This window comes from Vombatus ursinus, unplaced genomic scaffold (genome assembly GCF_900497805.2).
Source record: "Vombatus ursinus unplaced genomic scaffold, bare-nosed wombat genome assembly UNPS02014877.1, whole genome shotgun sequence".
NCBI classification, from domain to species: Eukaryota; Metazoa; Chordata; class Mammalia; order Diprotodontia; family Vombatidae; genus Vombatus; species Vombatus ursinus.
This window is the reverse complement of record NW_020954655.1, coordinates 2,310,717-2,333,352: the sequence shown is the minus strand read 5'-3', so window position 1 is coordinate 2,333,352 and position 22,636 is coordinate 2,310,717. Positions and strand designations below refer to the sequence as shown.

The following is a 22,636-nucleotide window of genomic DNA, read 5'->3' as shown; positions in this document are numbered from 1 at the left end:
CACAAGAAAATATCCTATGCAATAAGAATAACCTTTAAAAACAACAATAGAAACTACTTAGGCCCTTATTTGGGGGGGGGGGAAGGTTCAACCCTTACAGAATCCCAGAATTGGAAGGAATCTGAGAGGTCATCTAGTCTAATCCATAAACTGAACAGATAGCCTCCCTTCCATGCCTTTGACGAGTAGTCATCCAGCTACCACCTGACTTCCACTTTTAAGGAATTCACTAATTACTGAGGCAGCTCATTTGACTTTTGGACAACTCCTAATTGTCAAGAAGTTTTTCCTTCTATTAAGCTGACTACTCTGGGAACAAGCAAAAAAAGGCTAATAATACCTCTTCCACAGGACAATTCTTCAAATATGCAACAGAAGTTACCCTAACCCCCAAGTTTTTGCTTCTGCAGTTCCTTTGATTAATCTTTTTTTTAGGCAATTGGGGTTAAATGACTTGCCCAGGGTCACACATCTAGTAAGTGACAAGTGTTTGGTCTGAGGCCACATTTGAACTCAGGTCCTCCTGACTTCAGGGCCAGTGCTCTATCCACTGTGCCACCGAGCTGCCCCTCCTTTGATTAATCTTCACATGATGTGTTTTCCAATTTCCAAACTCTCTCCTAGTTTGGATATACTCCAGTTTATAAATGGCTTTCCTAAAATGTGGAACAGCTGACAAAAGTCAGAAGGCAGTGAGGCTATAATCTCCCTTGTTCTGTTTATCACGCTTCTATTAATGCAGCCCACATATTACTTTGACTTTTTTAGCTAGCATGTCAAAACTGATGCTGTATCATTTAATAAATATAAAAACACTAGTAAGGCAAAGTGAGACATGAACGCAGTTAGGTAGCTTTATGGAGGTACTGATACTGTGATGATCATTCGCTCTCTTGGTACACCAAACAATTTTCATCTATCATTTTCTTTCAGTCCCTTAAGCAAGGTACCGAGGCGGTACAAGTGTTTCCAGAAGCCCCGAGTTCAGCTCCTTAGATACTTACTGTGTTACCTTGGACGAGTTATTTCACTCCTCTCTACCTCAGTTTCCTCACCTGTAAAATGAGGATGATAACAGCACCTCCCAGGGTTGTTGTAAGCATCAAATGAGATAGCATGTATAGCCTTTTGCAAACTTTAAAGTGCTATATAAATGCTGGTCGCTATTATTACTGTTATCATCATCATTCTAAGAAGTGATAACTGTTGGATCTCCCATAGGGCACCCAATGCAAGAAAGAGATTAGAGCTCCCCTCATAGGGAAAAAGGGATGAGATCTAAAGTATGAGTGTACATCGAAAGCCAGGATGAGTCAGGATCTGGAATTCTTGGGCACACCAAATCCAAAGGGCAGAGTTGGAACTGGGAAGCCAGGAGTCAGAGAGAGGATCTAAAGCCAGGCAGGTCTCCACAGACATGTGGCAGCATACCAGCACAGAAGCATAACCCTTCGCCTTTGTATGTCTCCGCCCTTCTTTAATTGGGGTGATATTTCTTACCTCCTTCTTTCTATTATGCCAGGCTGGATGCTGGCATTTTCCCCTCCTCCCTCCAATACATTTGTGAAGCAGCGGGAAGGACATCAGACTTAACCTGAAACACCTCCCTGGCCCCTGAGGCCACGGCATGGTGGGATGTTGCTGGAAGCCACTTTGTTTATAAGCGACTCCACTGTGCCAGCCTCCGGCTCCCTCAGGTAGTTATTAAAGACAGGGACTATGGTACGTGTGAGGAGTTCTAGACAAACTTGAAGATGTCAATCATAGTTTGCAAAAAAGGGTGTGTTCTTGAATGAAGGAAGGAATGAATGGACCAAATTATTGTCACAAAAAATCTGAGGTGGTAAATAGAGATGTTTGTAGTTATTCTACAGGAGGCATTATCATCCAAGAAATTGTTCACAGATCTGTTATCCATGTCAGACTAAGGAATGGTATCATGAAAAGGTGAATCTTTAACTAGGGGCACAAAATAGTACAACCAGAACTGACACAGAATGAGGTGAGAGCGAAGGCTGTGGAACTAGTCAATTTTTTTCAGGAACAGGTTGGTAGCCTCAGTTGTAATGGGATGTTCACTTTGGGGGAGAAATTAGGCGGGAGAAATTAAGCTATGCTGGCCAAAATGTCTACCACTAACAAAATGGGATTGTATTTCTTTTCTTTTTGTTTTCTCTTTTTTTGCGAGGCAATGGGGTGAAGTGACTTGCCCAGAGTCATACAGCTAGTTAAGCGTCAAGTGTCTGAGGCCAGATGTGAACTCAGGTCTTCCTGAATTCAGGGCCAGTACATTAACCATTGTGCCATCTAGCTGCCCCTGGGATTGTATTTCTTAAGTGGGGATAGATAAAATCCAGCGTTATCATCACCCAGGGATAGAAGAGAATTGGCAGGGTTTGCAACAAACCTACCAACCCTGCCCTCCCCCTGCCACTGAAGTCATTGGCCAGAGTACATATTTTACAAGACTAGATATGCCTGAAGGTGTTTCATCAGAATCATTTCTATCAAAAGTCAAAGGTGACTGTGTCTAAGATTTAGAACAGGGCCTAGTAGCCTCATGATGAGCCACTGGGGCAAAGGTGGAATCCTGCTTATTGAGGATACATGAGTTACCAAAGTATAGGATGACATCTGAGATTGACCTTTATTCAGCTACAGGTATTTAAGCTGGCCTAGAAAGTGGACATTTAGGACAGAATGTAAGCAACCAGTCCCTGATCCTAGTGCTGCCTGATCTGTTCTGGCTAAGGTTGAATGGCTAGAGAGTTAAAAGTTTGTGGGAGGGCCTGTCTATCTGATACACTTGGTACCCAAATTCTGTTTTCTGTAAAGCATGTTTGCCTGCATATTGTGATGGCCAGGAACGGAGGTGATGGTGAAAATGAATTAACTAAAAATAGTGCACAATGGATTTAATGTTGATTGAACAGCCCAAGTATTCCAAAGATGTTTTACATACTTATGGTGTCGATGATGGGATGCTCAATGTCCTCAAGGTGGTGCTTCCATGCCATATGTGGGACTTTAACTGTGAGTTCCTCCCCCCACACTTAATAGTTTTTGCCTTTACCTGTCAAACTGGCAGGGATTAGAATGAATGGAGTTGGGGTGCAGAGAGCAGTAGGGCCTGTGAAGGAAGAGCTCTCACAGTGACATTGGATGCATGATCATAGGGCTTAGATGCCTCAGGGTCTTCATGCCTTCCTTGTTCCATGTCCACTAGCCTACCAGAAAGTCATGAAGTGCTTCAGCCAGCTTTAGAGAGGTACAAGGGTATTGCTGGGATCAGTTTGAACTGGAGCCAGTTGTTAAATTTTCAGTGTGCACATTTACACCTCAGAACTCAGCAAACAGCTACAAATCCAGGCTTGATTTATTGTTTGGTTAATTGTCTAGATTTAAGAAAGTGATTGATAAAATGTTAATAATGCACTGGCTTGACCACTGTCTGCTACAGGCAGTTTGTACTAAATAAGATGCTGACTAGGACAATCAGTTGGCCTGGGGTGAAACCTCTTCCTTCCCTTCCCCCGCCAATCTAGTAAAAGAAATACAGGGTCCAAAGCATCACTGTAAATCCAAGACAAGGCCAGGCCATGAATCAAGGTTCTTAGAAATGGCAATTCTAAGAGCTGAGATGGAAGGAGGCAGGAGCAGACACTGGAATTTCAAGTTAAGATGGTTTCTATGAAGAACAGGAACCATTTCCAGAAGTGATGGTGAAATGATTATCTGATATAAAATATCTCATCTGGGCTTTGTCATTGAAGTGGTGAGCATTCCCTATTCTTATGCCTTGCATGTACTAGGTATACAACAGCTCAGGCATCAGGACCTCTCCTTGCTCTGCTGCAACCATAAAGTTATGGGAATAATCACCTCCCTGGATAATGACAGAATGCCATTTAGAAGCTGACTTTTCTCCTTTGCTGTGGAATAACCTTGTCATTTCTGAATTGATTTTCTTTACTCAGTGCTTGAGCAAGGAAGGTACCTGCCACATTTATTTTGTTTTTATATTTTAGCAGCTCCTAGTGGGGTTGCAGATAGGGGCAGGAAAATGGAGAAAATGGAGGTAGGAATTGACTCTTTTCTTAGGTCACAGTCAGAATGCCCCTTTAATCTGATGTCAAAGAAGTCTGCCCAATGGTGCTAAGCAACGTTGAGATTTAAAAAAAACACACATATGTTATATATAATCTTTGAATATAACTATGGCTCTGGCATTCATTTTATGTCACAAATATTATAAATATTTTCTCTGTAGGGGTGTAAAAGCAATTTACTGATATTTCTTGAATTCTCCATCACATCTTTGTGAGACAGGTATGTAGAAAATATTGGATTATGTTATCTGTCAGTGAATCAGGGTGCAGTGGAATTCTCTCCTGACTGCAGGACTCCTGTGACAACATAACAATAGTAATGACAACAACAATAATAACTAATAAAAACTAGCATTTATTTTGCTTTAGGTTTTTTGCAAAGCACTTCACAAATATTATCTCATTTTATCCTCACGACCACCCTGGGAGGTAGATGCCATGATTATCTACACTTTAAAGTTAAGAAAACTGAGGCAGAAGTTAAGTGACTTGTACAGGGTCATAGAGCTATTAAGCAACTGAGGCTGAATTTAAATTCAGGTCTTCCTTAACCCAGGTCAAGAGCTCTATGCATTGTACCACCTAGCTGCCAACATCACCAGATTATTATGCTGTTTCTGCTTAGTTATATTATTGGAGGTGCTATTTATTGGTGGCACATTGGTCACCTTGATGAACTATGTACGGTTTTGGCTAGGTGATTTATTTTAAGAGGGACACTGATAAACTGGAATGTCCATAGCAGAGTGACCAGGATGCTATAAGGGTCTAGAACCCACAACACTTGAGAAATAATTGAAGAAGCAGGAGATAATGAACCTAGAGAAAAAAAGATACAGAGGAGGCTATGATTGTTTTCAAATATTTAAAGAGTTGTCCACGAGGAAGAGAGATTAGCTATAGCTACACAAAAGCACAGCTCCAGAGGGCAGAACTAGAAACAACAGAAGATTTTTTCTGTCCAGCATACAAAGCAATTAGAACTGACCAAAACTAGAATGGGCTTACTGCAGAAGTTAGTGCTTTTCCTATCACTAGAAATGCTTAAATGGAGAGTGAGTGACTACTTCTGGGGGATGCTGCCTTAGGTTAGAAGACTTCTTAGTCACTTCCAATGTTAAAATTCTATGATTTCCTCAAATCTGGCTCCAACTTTATCTCCTACTGTTACCCTATGTGAATCCATTCTCTAGTCAGGAACCATGGTAACTATTTCTCAAGAATTTTAAAAAGATTTTCAACTCTTTATTTCATCTCACAATGTTTTCCCACCTGTAAGGAGATCCCTGGTCCTTATTTACTGATCCTTCAAGGCCCAGGACAAATTCCAACTCCTTCATGAAGCCATAAAGTCCCATATGACCACACCAGCCCCCAGTTCTCTTCTGAACTCACAAAGAACTCATTGTCTGGGACATTATTCATTTGCTACTTAACATATGCTGCTTATACTGTCTTCCCTCTAAGTCTGTAAACTCCTTCATGTCAGATTCTATATACTTCTTTGTATGCCCCACCAGAAACTATATATACTACTTTCTTCACACTAGATACATAACAAATTTGATTGAGAAAAACAATGCCAATTAGGAAGTAAAATCTTCCAACAAAAACTTTCCACTGGCAATATGGTATAATGGCTAGCACTCTGGAGACCTAAATTTGAATCTTGGCTCTAATATTTACTATTTATTGGGAAGTCATTTAGCATTTCTGAACCTTAGTTTCCTCATTTGTAATACGGGGATAATACTTATTGCATACATCAGAAGGTTACTGTGAGGGAATCCCTTTGGAAAATTTAAGGCTGTACAGACATGTGAGTTATTATGTCTGGGAACTTATCACAGTGAGCATCTTAATGCTTAAGTACATAATAATAATAATGATAGCTGACACTGCCATAGGGCTATAAAGCTGACATTTCAATAGAGCCTTAAGATTTCCAAAGTACTTTTCTTACAAATGGGTCATTTTGCAGGTATTATCATTCTCATTTTATAGATGAGAACAATGAAGAACCACAGAGATAAAAGAGACTTGACCAAGGGCTAGACTTCCAGCCTCAGAATTATAACTACAATTCCACTGCTTTTTTCTAATGCTAGTAAGTGGTGGGTAGTGCTGGGACTCAAACCCTAATCCTGTGACTCCTATTGTAGCATTCTTTACAATGCACTGTGACAGCTAAACCTTATATCATGCCAATAAATCAACTACACCTCCAGATTCTAGCTAGTGGGCCAGGTTTTTTTGTTTTTGTTTTTACATTGCATACCTCTATTCTCCTTGGCGAGGTTGTCTGCCATCTCCCAGTAGTCATAGCTGTGTAGAATGCTGTTGGTGATGCTGACATGGTTGGCTGCCATCTGATGGATCCTATGTGGAATGCTAATTATGGATGATGGCGAAGGGGTGCTAGTGCTTGAGAGACTCCCCTGAGATCCCACCGAGCTGACTGGAGAAGGGTTGGGAGACATGGGGGATGGAGTTCCTGTGCTCCTACACAAGAGAAGATTGAAAAGCAAAATACTAAAGAGAGATAAGTGTAGGATGGGTTATGTAGGACAATACTTGGGTGCACTTGAATGTTAACAAGCAGTTTCATAGGATCATACAGAATTAGTTTCCATTCAGTAAAGTCAACTTACTTTCCACTGGCACCCCATGGAGATGGGGCCTGGGCAGCTTTAGATGAATTCTGTGGAGGCAAGAAGTGGATTTACTGAGGGTTTAATTTTCTTAACACAGAAGCAGGAGGACACATCATTGCAAACTTAGAGAGTAACATAAATTGAAATCAGAGATAGAAAAGAACTTAAAAAAAATGAAAAGAATAAAGAATATGCATTACATTCACTCTGGAAGCACATTATTGAATATGCTTCCCTAAAAGACAGGGCAATTAAATTTTTTTTTTAATATGGTAAGAAGACCACATTACATGAACCAAACATTTATATCCAGAAATTGAAAAGAAGTTTTGCATTTACCAGTAAAAGTTGTTAAATGGACTGTGTGCGTATATATATAACAACTAATAATGCTTTCTTGGGTGTTAATCTGTAGGACTGTTATGGGGGGAAATGGTTTTTGTGATGCCAATGTGAATTTTTCCTCTTTGGAGTCTAAAGCACAAGCATCATTCTTGGTTTTGCAGAGAGAAGTGTTGCTTTGATTTAGCAAATCAGAGAAAGCTAAGTATAGAAGAGGTATCACAGAAGCACTTTATGAAATGGAGACTGAATTTTTACTTCATGTGAGTAGCGCTATTCAAAATTACATGAAACAATCTGTCAGAAATCTAAGGGACTATGGCAGTAGGTACCATATAAATGCAAGAACAGAATTGTACACTGTACCATTTACTAAGAAAAATAAAACCATTTTTATAAGGAGGGGAAAAAAGCTCCTAATAGATCAGCCAATATTATTTTTTTCCTAGAATCAAGAGAGACACTTTTCTTAATCTAGCATTAATGGATATATCTGCTTTGTTTTTCTCTCCTAGTTATTAAAATTTAGGCACCCAATATAGACTATTAAAAGTATACTTTGACTGTAATAAACCTGAGCAGAAGAGTTCTATGGTACTAGAAAGAGATGAAGAAGGATGGTAAGCAGGAAAGAAAATGCCTAATTCTTCCTAGCCATCCTAAAAATTGAAGCCCCCTAATTTAAAGGGAAGTGGGTATGGACAGAAAGATCATCTTTTAGTGTCAGCTTTGCATGGGGAAACTGAATTCCTTTCCACCATACTGTCATTTTTACCCAAAGGTCTTATAATTACTGAACTTTAGTCAATGTTTCAATAATCTCTAATTGTAAATACCTGCTTTGTATTATAAATTCCCAAAGGAGAAGAATCGTGTTTTATGTTCAATATGGTATTTATTCTGTACTTATTCTTAAAGATAGATTGGAGATAATGGACAAATAAAAAGACAATCTGTCATCATTACGTCAGGGAAATTTTCTATGTTTGTTTTTGTTTTTGTTTTTTTGGCTAGGCAATGGGGTTAAGTGCCTTGCCTAGGGTCACAGAGCTAGTAAGTGTCAAGTGTCTGAGGCCACATTCGAACTCAGGTCCTCCTGACTCCAGGGCCGGTGCTCTATCCACTGTGCCACCTACCTGCCCCAGGGAAATTCTCTAATCCACTCCTCATTCATTATGCTTGGTGCTTACATTTAACCACAAAAACTCTTCCCTTTAATATAAGGTTTCCTTTTAGGTGCCAAAGTTCAAAACATTTACCACATTTCTGACTTTGACCCCATGTTCCAAAAGTCAAAAATAAGGCCACACACATATTGTGTAGGTTCCAATACTCTTCTCATTTGAGACAAATGATATTTAGTTGACCATGGCTCAGAATACTCTCTACTCTGTTTTGGATAAACTGTTCAGCTGAATGCTATGAAGAAGACGGCTGCAAAGAATATTCTTTTTTTTTCCAGCTAGGAACATAACTGTTTCTATTTGGTTCACAAGGTCTCCAGGACATGTATGAGGCTCTAGCCTCTAGTGAGGCTAGAAAACAGGCTTTCTGGGAAGTGAGGATGGCAACTGACTCCTAAACTTCCTGAGGTGTGTGCTGATTGGTGAGTTCCTGGCTGTGAATGCCATATATATCTTGAGGAACACAGTCTCCAGTCTGCTCTACCTCCACACCAGCTACCTTGCTTGTCTAAGGTTGACCCTGTCTTGAGGGGTCCTCATTGAATGAAGAGTTCTCTCTAAGAAAGTATTAGGAACAGGGATATTTCATTTTTTTGTTCTCATAGGAATTGCTTCTACATGAGTCAATAGGGGTCTCTGATACAAATGAAACTAGACAAAGGAGCAGTTGCCACAGTATGTGAGAGATCACAGGATCATAGCTTTAGAGCAAGGAGGGGCCTTGAAGCTCATTTAGACCAACTCTCTCATTTGAAAGGAAACCGAAGCACAGAGGAGTGAAATGATTTGCTCAAGATCACACAGGTGAAAAATGGCAGAGGATTATGCTACAGAGAATGGTGAGCTTTAAGAGAAAATACAGTTAAAGGGCAGAAGCTCTGAATTAGCTATAAGTAACAATGTCCTGATAGGATGGCTAAATATTATAATGAGTTGTTGAGGGATTAGGTGTATTCTTTCTCTTGAGGGTTTAAGGAATACTACTGGTTATCATGGGGAGAAGAGATATGGAACATCCTGAAATAAGAAAATATATTAGATGGCTTCTCCAAGGCCTCCTCAGTCCTAAAACTCAGTGGTTGTGTCGTAAACTGGTTTCATATATACACTGAGGGAACACACTGTCATCTGCTTGAAAGCAATGGATTCTGTCAATCTAATCACATTTACTCTCAACAGGGTCTTAAAACAATAGACAGCATATTTTTGAATATACTATATTCCAAATCCATGGTAAAGTTACAAGCAATTTACAAAGCCAGATGATACCTTGAAATAGTCAATAAGTGCTTTCGAATACTTTACAGCATGGTCCCTTTTGAGTCGAAACATCCGCCAATACAGGAGAGCCAGACAGCGGTAACTATAGCCCAAAAAGAGAAAATCAGTTTCTTCAGAGTAGTCATAACTCTCAGACAAAACTGGAAAACATCTTCAAACATTTCAGTTGTTTCAAGGCACTTATTAGTTATAGACTGAGGTTCTGAAACACCAACTCAAATGTACCATTTAGAAAAGAACTTAAATTTGAAAAGATCTACAATGTGATTGCTTAATACAATACTGAAATCACAAACACATTCATCAGCTTCACAGCCTTTTTTTTAGGGAGTGTGACTAATGGGACTTTCCATTGCCTCTCAGTTTTCCTTTTACACCACTAGAGGTCAGTATCTTCCTGTAAAAAGTGAGTTGAAGGCTACAGGCCAGGAGGACCAAACTCCAAGGAAACTGTTATGTCCCCATTTCTCACAGTAACACAGGCTCAGGTGCCTGGCTGATTTTCAGTATGCTCTGCTGAAAAAAAACCCCTTCTTTCAAATCTTATTTCCTCACTTTATGATTAATCTAGTACTTTTATTAAAATTAGGAAGACTTTACATAAAGCTGGAAAAGAACATAAGCAGCTTTTTCCTCTGAAACATGCACTTTCTTTGGTGCCTGTCTCCGAATATCTAGTTTATTTTCTCTTCATATTTTTATAAATCAAGTGGCTCTAGTGTTAACTGGCACACCAAGTACAGCACAATCTATTGTTTTGTAGATTTATAGGCAAATCTCGGCAATCAGATTCACAATTCAGAAATATCTTCCTGAATGAACATATTAGAGATCCCTCATTCCATAAAGAGTCGCTGATCTTTTTATTTTGTGGTCTGATTCCTCGATTTGTAGGTCACAAATGGTACATATAAGCTACCTGCTAGCGGAAATTACTATGAAGTTTATAAAAAGTATGGAATAATTTGGTTCCTTCTTAGGAATTTCTCCTAAATATGACTTAGGAATATGAAGTGATATGCCCTGTGAAGTTAGGATGGAAGAATCATTGTTACCATCATTATCATTGTTGTTAATAGCAGTCATATTTGTGTATTGCTAAGTCCCTACACAGGACTGTATGATTTTATCATCATTGCTCATAGCAGTCATGTGAGTGGGATGGTAATCCATTACATAGGATCATAGGATTTATCATTATTATTAATAATTAATGTATTAGTTCAATGGTTATATCACTACAAAGAAACTTAAGACTTCACAGCTGGAAATAAACCTTAGAGATCATTTAATCCAACTCCCTTAACTTACAAATAAGGAAACTAAAGCCCCAAGGGCGAATATTACTGAACATTTTTAAAATAAATCATTTTATTGTCAAAATGTGTTGAACCTAAATAGGAGAAATCATTAAAGACAAGACAAATGAATTTTATTATGCAACAATAAAAAGACTTTGAACAACAAAAAGCAGTATGTCTAAATTAATGGAAAATAAGTAAATTGGGAAAATACTTGTAGTAAATATCTCAGAGAAAGGTGTGAAAAAGAATTCATAAAGAATGGATCCGTAGCTCTACAAGCATTAATACAGTCCTCAATGGTGCACTGGTCAAAGGATACAAATTAGAAAATTTATGAAGAGGAATTATAAAGTATTAACCACAAGAAAAAATGTTCAGATTTCCTAATAACCAGAAAAATGCTACTTTAGCCTCTCTAGAATTGTAAAAAGCAAAAAATGAAAAAACACAAAGTTGGCAGTGCTGTGGGGAAATGGCATTCTACAGAGCTGATAGGGCTATAGATGGCTACAGACATTTTGGCAAAAAAAAAAAATTTTTGGCAAAATATGCAATGAGTCACAAAATTGAGCATGACATAACTCAGCAATTGCACTGCTATGACTTTATCCTAAGAACATCATAAAGAGGATCTATACTTTAATAATATTCACATATGCCCTATTAGAACAGGAAAAATTGAAAACAACCTGTATGTCCAACAACTGGAAAATGACTGAATAAATTATTTCACATTAATTTATTCACTCCATAAAGCCCTAGTCTGCCACTTTGTTGTGGTGAGCATGAGTGCCTGAGTTTTTGAAGACTATGCCAATGGAGCAAAAACTCTGGCAGGTTTTACTATTCTGGAAAGGTTTTCAGTATGGTCTTGGCCATAGACTGAATCTGCTTTCCAAGGACCAGCCTAAGGACAGAGAGGCCCATCATGCTAAGCTAGCCACTTGGCAATTAATTTTTTTGTCCATGGCAACCCATGCAACAAAGAAAAATACAAAATGGGTCCTTCTGGCAATTCTAGTGATGGTGGTGGCAGAGTGGCAGAAAAGGGGCAGAAGATGCCAAGAATCACCAAAGTTCCAGACCATTATTAGGTTAGTCGCTGCTACCTTAAAATGTAAGCTCTTTATCCAGTGACCAATGAGTGGACATACTGTTGGAGAAAATGAATCCTATCAGTCTTGATACTCTCTCTTTAAACAAAACCAGAAGACAAAAGGAAGTTGCAGCTAAACGAAAAAATGTTTCAAAGATTTTTCTTGTAAAGGCGTAAACAATAGAGTTGGTGGAATAACATAATTTCATGGGACATTTGATCATTTTGATTAAAATGCTTACTATAAATGGTTATGAAAAGATTACCATGAAAATAGCTGTAGGTTATATGTCAACATCTGCTGTGAAAAATGAAGAAAGAGTGAAAATCTCTGAAACATCTCATGATACCTTCCAAACTAAACCAAAGGAAGATAGCAAACAAAAAGAAGGTAGTAAAATGTAGTTCAGGAGTAAGGGAAGAGAAAGGACAAAGGTTTGAAGATTATAAAGAAGTATTCTCAGACATAGTGTCTGAGGAGTATTTTCTTCAAGAGGAGAATAGGGAGGTACTGGACATGGAGAGCACCAAATGTTGTTATAAAAAATTGAATAGATTTTTAACAGACAGGAAATGACTGGTTACAGACATAGGAGTTATTTCTAAATTAGTTTTCTATCTACAGTTGGATTTCTGATTTTATTAGTATCAAATTAGATTTGATACTGTAAATATCAATTTGGAAGAAAATACTTTAAAAAATGAGAAGACCTGGGATACAAGTGGGGCATCTTCAATGTGACCTATTCAAATAAGTTACTGATGCCAAGAAATAAGAAACACAGAAAATAATAAGCATCAACACAGACTATTATAATTTCCTAATGAAACTTAAGCAATAAGGAGGCCAAATAACTCTACAAAGCATGTCACCCAGTAGATAACTGATCTTGCTATGTAGAAAGATAACTGATTTAGAATATAAACCTATCTGTAAGAACCCTGAGAATGACCAATAACCCAATTCAAGTGGACTAATGATGAAGCATGCCACTCACATCCTGACAGGTGACAGACTCAAAGACTCAGAATGAGACATACATTTTTGAGAAATGGCTAACGTGGGAATCTGGCTCATCTATCCTGAAAGTCTTGTTTTTCTTTTTTTTTTTTTTTTAATTTTCACTGTGGCGGAGGGTGAGAGGAAAAGAAAATAAATGCTATTAAAAAATATTATCGTGAAGGCTAGTGGAAGATTACAGATAGTTTTATTCGATAAAAAAATGAGAAACAGCAGGAGCAAAAAATAGGTTTACAGAAAATTTGGCGATAGACCCAAGGAAACCAAATCATCCTTATGCATTAAAGGATAAAACTGAAAGGGGCAATAAATAAATGAAAAACTGAAAAAATATCTGTAAAGATTATTATAACAAATTACTTCCTCTATTAATGAGAGAGGAGCCACCATCTTTAAACTCTAATGTCAGTTCTCAATGTACTATATGTGAGCAAGTAGAAATGGCATTAAAGAATACAGATGCAAAGAACAGTTGTATTAGACTAACTATACAAAGGAGATCTATGCTGTATGCAATTTTTTAAGGACACCGAGGAATCACTTATGAAATAAATCAGGAAGAGAAGATAACAAAGCTTGGAAAAGATCTTGGACTTTATATAAAAAGGTGACTTGCACAGAGGGCTAGCCTTGGAGTCAAGTATACAGGTTATGTAACCTTTGGCAAGTCACATAACATCTTGATAACTCTAGCAACTCTAAAACTATAGGCTGCAGAGAAAGTGCTTATCTGTATTGTTGGAGAGTATTCCCCTCACCAGTGAAATCAGAGGTCCAGTCCAAAAACAATACAAAAAGTGATCAAGAAGGTATCAATAATGTCTGACTAATATGCCAGCTTTCAATGTCCACAAAACCTCTATGAGAATAATTAAATATACTGAGATTATGTTTAATGAAGGTTTGATAAGGGAATAATCAGACTTTTGCAAATGATACTCTATGGAAGACCTTATCTTCACAGTCCCCAAAAAGACTAAAACATGCATAATACAGCCCCTCCTGTGCTTATTGTTTGTTGACTTTGAAATATTGTTTCAGTAGATCAAAACGCCTCCTTCCAGGCTCTCCTCTAACAATGTGTCTCCTATGCATGTAACAAAATCATATGGGATTTCTTAAAAGACATAACAATAAGACTGAGATCAAGCAAGGTGTAAAACAAAGAAATATGCCTCCCAAAGGTGTCTGCCACGGTTGTGACACAAGTCCTTTACACAGTCTATATGCAAGAGGGATTCCCTACAGTTCAGTCAATCATGCGTCAGGCCCTGTGCTTGGCACTAGGAATACAAGTACAAAGAATGAAAACTATCACTACGTGAAAGGAGTTTTCATTCTAAGATGATGAGGTCCTCCAGGTATGCCTGTTTGTGAGTGATATGTTTATCATATCAAACCTCTGAACCCTGCAAAGCCTCCTAAATGAGATCAATAATCACTCAGAAGGGTTTGGTCTATTTATCCACATGAATACTCAACTGAATGAAAAGCAATTATGATGCAGACATATGAAAAATCAAGGGAATGAACAATGCTTATGAAATATTTAGATGGACAATTCATGAACCTGATCTTTTCAGGTATGTAATTTGAACAGATATTGTGAATGTCCAATGATCTGGGCCCAGAAATAAACAGGAGGAGAAGAACGATTGTACTAATTTTGGGAAATTATATGGTGTTTTTAATGCCCTAAAATTTCTTGCTGAAACAAAGACTTTTAAAAAAAAATACTTATATTATTCTGGTAATGCTGTATGGCTGCTGGTCATGGAATGTCAGTCTCTCAGTAATTAAAGTTGTGGGGTCCCCAAAAGGCAACGGAGAGTTAAGTGGTAGGCATCAACATATTACCAATGAGTAGCTATACAGATGTGAGACTGGAAAACAAGGTGGTCACATTGGAATAAATGGGTGAGAGTGAGGGATAAACAAGAGGCATGCCATTTGCTTTATTGTTACCTACCCAAAATCTAGAGACCTAGAGAAAGGCCCTCAGCACACTGAGGAGACCATCTGTGGAAGATGAACAAAAAACGCATAGGGAATAAAGGAGTACTCACATCACTGAGATAAAATATCTATTGAACTTTAAAGAATAAGTATGTGTATACATATATACATATACATACACATAAGTATACACACACCCGTGTGTGTGTGTATATATAAATATAAATATAAATATAAATATATATATATATATATATATGTTGAGAGAGCAAGAGAAGAGGACAAGGGAGAGAGGCAGCATGAGTGGGTTGGACTAAGTGGCCTCTGTGTTCCTTCTAGCTCTGTATCTATAATCCAATATGAACATAAAGGAATATTATAGTACTGCAAAAAGTATAAAGCACATAGTGAGAAACTTATATGAGATGATGCAGTACTAAATGAGCAGAACCAGACTTGTATATACACACTGACTATAGATACGTAAAAAAAATGAAAAAGAAGGAAAACAGAATTAGAGGTATAACAACTTCAGGGAGGACTGACAGGGAACACAAACAAGAACATTTTCTTTGTTAATTCCTTTTGTTTTACCTTGTTAAGGGCTAAAAGTTTTCTCTAAGATTTCCTCCCTCTTGTTTTAAATGTTTAACTATTTTTTGTCCAAGTTTATTAATCTTTTCAAACTTTATTAGTTTTTGTATTTATAAAACATTTAAAAAAAATGTAATGAACCTGATCTTCACTTCAGTACAAATATGAGCTTTAATTTAAAGCAATATCTTGGTTCTGCTACATTAATCCTACATGTAAAACAACAGATGAGTTATTATGATTGCACCTAAAATGTTAAACACAAAAGAAATTACATGGACATTAGCATGGTTAGTATACAAGTCATTAAAAATCCAGACCCATCAAATGCTGAAAAACTAATTACCTTGATGCACTAAACCTGACCTGTCAACTACCAATCATTATGAATTGCTCAGGCATACCTGCAGAATTCAGGCCATTCGTAAGTCATTCAAGGTTTGCAGTTTGAATGGCTTCTAGGAATCCCCTAGCCTCCATGGCAAGATCTACTTTCTTAAGTCAGGAAACATAACAGAAAGCACCCTCTTCTTATGTTTATAGCACTTGTTTAAAATAAAACCACTGACAGGGTTGGAGATTTCAAATGAATCATGATATACCTACCACAATGCAGCTAATTGTTTGTCCTCTGGAGTGGCATTTGGACCTGAGTGAGTTTTTAGTCTCATAGCATACCTTTAAAAAAAAAGTAAAAGAAATAAACATAATTATCCCATGTAAACTGTAGAATATGCTTTGTGTTTGAGTAATACATAGTGTTTGCCACTGCTTTCTTACAAGCTGGCTGAGGTTGCTCCATTATCAATAGGCATTACATTATGATGACTACAAAAGAATGATTTTTATGTTCATCGAGCCACTTTCTGTTCTTTAATAATACAAATTCAAATACTACCAATAGCTAGGAGTGCTATTTCAAGAAAAAGCCATGGAAACAGTAACATATCCACTGCCACAAATTTTGAATGACAACTGAACTGCTCGGTTGCTTGACTGAAGACTGAGGCAGTGCTCAATACTTCCAGGCATGCATCCAAGAGAAGCCTCATCTTTTACACTTACATAAATGTTTGGATTTCCTCTTTTTTCTTTGTTTGGAGCTCTTACTTTGACAGCAGTATAAATGTCTTGGGTGCATTTTAATCTATATTTTGCTTCTACAGATGTTTGCTAAGAGAAGCTGCTGGCTTTTACCGCCTGTCCTTCCATTTGTTGCTCTAATCATGGTTATTCATTTTTTCTCAATAAAACATCCAATTAACAGGCAGAATTTTTGAGAGAACTTTCAAGCCACTTTTACATTTATTGAGAAACTTGAAGGAAAGAATTATACTCCCTGTCCATATCATTAAAGTCAGTTTTTTTTATTTGTGTTACCTAGATATTTAAAGTGAAATTGGTGTGGTAGTCTGGATTATCTCGGTTAGGCCTGCACAACTTGAGGCTGCCTCAGGCTGCTTGTGGCACACCAAAGGATTTCAGAGGAAAATGTAGAGGAAAACATCCTTTGTACGTAGAGGAAATCCTTTGGTGTGCTGCAAATGGGCTGTAAGCGGCCATAGGCTGCAAGTTGTGCCAGCCTGATCTAGATAATGGCCTTAATTAGGCAGTTAGGTGGATAAAATGCTGGACCTGAAGTAAGCAAGACCCGAGTTCAAACTCTGCCTCAGATGCTTGATAGCTTTGTGATCCTGAGCAAATCATTTCATTTTTCTCAGCCTTACTTTCCTCATCTATAAGATGAGGACAATAATAGCACCTACTTCACAGATCTCTTGTGAGGATGAAATCAGATAATATATATACAAAGCACTTTGCAAACTTTATAGCATTATATAAATGTTAGCTACTGCTACTGTGATGATGATGACGATGAATTATTCATTATACCATGATACCATGCATGTGATACTGGCCACAGTTCTAGCAAGGAATGTAAAGAATTCTAGAATGAGATAGTTTATTCCTGAAAATGATTATAATTTTGAGAACATCATTCTGCTGTTCTGTTTTATTGTCATATTATGTTGGCAATATTGTGCTACTGAAGCAGCAGGATGGTCTGGAGTCACTAAATTAACACTGTGCTTAGGTTATTAGACATATTTAACTTCTTTTGAAAGCTAAGCAATACCATCTCACTTAACTATAGTCTTTGAAGATTATATATTCTGATACCGAAATGACAATTATGAAGGCTAAAAGTATTTACAGAATATAGTACATAAATATAGTTGATAACAGTACTTCTCCTCTATGTCAATGTATATTAAAGAGATTATGGCTTCCAAGTTATGCTGTAGTGGGAAGAACACTAGTTGCAGTCTTGCCATTTACCAGCAGTGTGATTATGGAGTCATACAACCTATCTGGGCTTCAGTTTCCTCATCTGTAAAGTGAGAGAGTTGGATTAGGGGACTTCTATGGTCCTCTGTAGTGCTAAAAGGCCTATTACTCTAAAATGATTAGGAATCTTGAATATAGAAATACGGAGACTAAAAATAGACTAAAAATAGGGATATGGTCAGTGTTAAATCACAAATTACACTGACAGAGTGAATCGGAACTTTTCACTAAGTTTTAGAAAGTTGTTAGTGTTAGAAGGCACTAATTTCAATGAAGTAGTACTTTAAACACTGGGTTATGAGCAATTGGTCATTACAGGACAAAAAACATAAGGAGGTTCAAGAGTTTTAATCAATTAACTGATACAGGTCTACTAAAAATAAAGGAAAAGTTAAGGCTATATCTTTTGACATAAAAAATCATGGAGGATAATCATGCTTTTTCACAAAACATCTTTTAGTGTTACCATTAGAAAAAGAATAATGATTGTACAGCTAGACTATGGATTGATTCAACAGGAGGATAATTGTTCCATTTTCTCATTGTATCTCAACTCTGGCTAGAGGTGTGGGGGACATAAAAGAGAGGAAATTCAAATTTTGGGGTTTCATTGAGATACCTGTGCTGAAATGATATGAGCACATTATGACAGTAAGATGTGATGTTATGGATGTATATATTTAGGAACAGGACAAGAGTGGTTACTACCCTTTCCTATGGCTCCAATCAGGGTCTACTAATGGTAGTCATTTAGAGATGAATTATATCATACCCCTGTTGCCATTTGTGCCCCTTCCAAGTTATTCAATCCCAGTAGTTACCATTAGCACCCACCAAGAGTTATTTTTTTGTACAGAACATTATTTTTTACAGTGTGGCTGATGTTACAGGACTAGTGGTATGTGTTCATATCACACACAATCAAATAAGAAATACAGGTGAGTGATTGTTGCTTTCTAATTCCTTACCTGATGAGTTCCACTGTTTCTGAGTACATTGTATAGGGAGATTTAGATTCCATTGGGCCTTGCTCCATTGCATTTCCACACTCAATAAATGACAAGGCTGCTTCAGCATAATTCAAAGCTTTTCCAAATTTTTCCACCTAAGCAGAGAATAAAAACATGGTCTCCCTTAAGAACAGTTACAAAACGAACATTCTCACAGTGCTTTATTGAGATACCTAGCTCATGAGTTTCAAAAGTCCTGTTAATGAGGCTGAGAGAAAACAACACTAAATTCAAAGTGAGAGTCTAACACAAAACAAAACTGCTAATAAATGGGGTAAATCTTGGCACTCTGTAAGCCCTTCAAACCAACCTCAATACAAATAAAAATCATCATATTTTAGGCTTTTTAATTGAGTCTTACTATTCATCAAAATTCAGTTCTATAGGGAAGTACACAAAATTTACCAGCTTACTTTCACCACTCAGGCAGCATAATCCATGCGGTGTCTATGTAAAATAAATATTATGCATGGTAAAATGAATTCAAACAACATTCTTTGCTACAGATGTTCCATAAATTGTGACTGGCTTTAGTTACATGAGCAAGTGGTTATATGCAGAGTTGTACCTCACCCATATAACAGGTGGCAATTATTTAGTATTCATAATGCAACAGCAAATTCAATTCAACAAAGATTTATTAAGCATCTAATATGTGCAAGACAACCTACTAAATCTAGCTGGCCTTAGCCACGCTTCCCATTCCATTCAGGCCTCCTTCTTACCATCTGCTGTACCGAGACCTTTTTATTCCACTTCTTGCAACTCTGATTTCCACCTCTTCCTCTGGGAATCATAATCAAATCTATTCTGACATTGCTATTGGGAAGGGAGGTCACTCAACTCCCCTAGGGCTCCATGTACCAAGTATGTCACTTGCCAAACCAAACACTCCTCATTGTCTAATATGTGTTGTCTTTTCCTATTAAGAGTATAAGCTCCTTGAGGGCAGGGAGTATACTATTTTTTAATTAGTAACTCCTGTGCATGGCATATAGTAAGCACTTAATAAATGATTTTTCATTTATTCATTCCAGATGCTTTTTTCCTAGGTCCTTAGAGATAAAGGTTGATATGATATAGACCCTGCTTTTTTTTTTTCTCCTTGCTTTTTGGTGGGGCAATCAGGGTTAAGTGACTTGCCCAGGGTCACACAGCTAGTAAGTGTCATGTGTCTGAGACTGGATTTGAATTCGGGTCCTCCTGACTCTAAGGCCAGAGCTCTATCCACTGCTCCACCTAGCTGCTTCCCAGACCCTGCTCTTGAGGAGCTTTTGTGAAAAGCATATGTTTGGGGAGATATATACACAGTGAGTTCTAGGAAAAGGTTGGTAGAGAAGAGACAGATTTGGGAATTTGGGAGGTGATAAATGAATCCACAGAAGTGGATGAGATCACCAAGGAAGAGAGGAGAAGAGAAAGTAATAAAGGCATCAGAGGAAAAGGATGAGGCAACAAAGGAGACAGAAGAACATCAGAAAAAAAGAAAATAAAAATTAGAGATCAGCATCAGAGAAACCAAAGGTGAGGAAATGAAAGAGAAAGTAGTCAATAGAATCAAATTCTGTAGAGGTCACAGAACACAGGGAGAAAGTGAGTTAGTGGAGGCAATGAGGATAGACTGGTTCTTCCTAGAAGTTTGGTCGTGGAGGTAAGTGAAGAGTGAGTTCAAGGAGGCCAAGAGGTTCTTTAGGATAAGGAAGCATGATTTTATGGGAAGATGGGATCATAGGATTATCTATTTAGATCTGGAAGTGACCTCAGCGGCCAGAGAGTACAACTGTAGAGTATAACACCTCCATTCTGGGGAAACCAAAGGCCAGAAAGGCTAAAGGCACAGTAAGCTGAATGACTTCCTCAGTCACAAGCACATTAAATAGCTGAAGCAGGATTTGAACTTAAGATGTATTAGCTTTTACTATGACTCTGTGAGAGATGATTGATAAAACAAGATCATAAGAGGAGATGGGTGGAGATATTATCACCCGTTCAAAGGTTTTGCAGAGTTTAGAGACTTTATGGGCAAATTGCTTTATAGACTGACTAGGCCAATTTATAGCTCTACCAAGTGTACCAGTGCACCTGTTTTCTGCCAGCCTCTACAAAAATTGCTATTTTCTTTTTGTCATTTTTGCGGGTCTAATAGGTGTGAGGTAGAACTTCAGAATTATTTTAATGCGCATTTCTTTAATTGGGGCATTTTTTCATATGGATGTTGATGGCTTTGATTTCTTTCTTAGAAAACTGATTTTTCATATCCTTTGACCATTAATTGCTGAACATCTGTCATTCTTATATACTTGAATCAGTTTCTTTATTCTTCAAGATCAGCCCTGTATCAGAGAAATCTGCTACAAGATTTTTTCCCCTTCTAATTTTGAACACATTGATTTTGTTTGTACAAAACCTTTTAATTTTATGTAATGAAAGTACAATATTTATCATGTATTACAGTACTTCTTTGCTAATATTTTACTTAATTTTTTTGTTTAGACATTCACTAGAGATACTGGGCTATAGATTTCTCCCCTATCTTGACTCTTCCTGGTTTAGGTAATGACCATATTTGTATCATAGAAAGTACTTGGGCGGATGCCATTTTTTCCCTGTTCTTGAAAACCATTTATATTAGAGTAATTGTTCTTTCAATGGTTGGTAAAATTAACTAAGTCAAGCTGGTCTTGAGTCTTTTTTTCCTTTGGAAATTTCCTTTGAGAATTCATTTGTGATTCATTTTTTTCTTTCTGTGACTGTATTACTTAAATTCTCTATTTTCAGTACTGTTTATTTTATATTTTTGTAAATATTCACCTTGTTCATTTAAACCTAATTTTATGGGCATATAATCGGGCAAAGTGGTATCTAAATAATTTCTGTTATTTCTTCACATGTTGTGATTTCTCTTTTTGCATCTCTGATACTGGTAAATTGGTTTTCTTTTAAAATCATAATAGCCATTTTTATTTTGTTAAAAACAGCTTCCTTTCTATTTATCAATTCAATTTTTTTTTTGCTTTTAATTCTGTGAATCTTTTCTTTGATTTTCAGAATTTATCTTCTGATGTGCAATTTGGATTTTAAAACTTGTTGGTTTTCTGGTTTTTTAAATTACATATCCAAGTCTGATATTTATTTTTTAATGAGTAATGTGATCAGTCACATAAACTTTACCCTGAGAACTCCTTTAGATAAATCCCCCCAAATTTTGTTATGTTGTCTTATTGTTTCATTTTTCTTTATGTTGTTATTTGACCTACAAATTCCTTAGAATTGTTATTCAGTTTCCAATTAATTTCTGATCCTTTCTTCCAAGATCCTTTATGAATATGACTTATTCCATTTTGGTCAATAAAAGATATGTTCAGTAACTGTGTATTTCTGCATTGATTGTGAAGTTTTTATGCCCTAATACATGGTAAATTTTTACAAAAGTGCCATGCATAGATGAGAAACATGTATACTCCTTTTTATTCTAATTCAGTAATCACCAGAGAGCTTTCATATCTTACTTTTATAAAATCCTATTTAGATCCTTGACTCTTTTCTGGTTGGTCTTTTTGCTTGATTTGTCTAAGTCTGGAAGAGGTACTTATTATCCCCAATAATTATTTATATTTCTCCTGGTAAACTGATTAACATTTAAGTATTTGGTTTGCCATTTGGTGCATATATGTTAAAGTATTGGTATTAATCCACTGTCTCTGGTATCTGTAGGCAAAAGGTAATTTCCTTGTTT

The 22,636-nt window shown here is 37.1% G+C and overlaps 1 protein-coding gene across 1 annotated transcript in view; it reads right to left on the bottom strand.

Annotated features, from left to right (window-relative positions):
• The window catches only part of AFF3 (AF4/FMR2 family member 3), a 666,987-nt gene that overhangs the window by 5,727 nt on the left and 638,624 nt on the right, over positions 1-22,636 (bottom strand). Inside the window, exons 16-20 of the mRNA XM_027842571.1 lie at positions 18,859-18,995; positions 16,148-16,219; positions 9,559-9,652; positions 6,761-6,810; positions 6,388-6,611 (exon numbers count right to left, since the gene is read on the bottom strand). Coding sequence (XP_027698372.1) covers positions 6,388-6,611; positions 6,761-6,810; positions 9,559-9,652; positions 16,148-16,219; positions 18,859-18,995 — 577 coding nt within the window. The remainder of the gene's footprint in view (positions 1-6,387; positions 6,612-6,760; positions 6,811-9,558; positions 9,653-16,147; positions 16,220-18,858; positions 18,996-22,636) is intronic.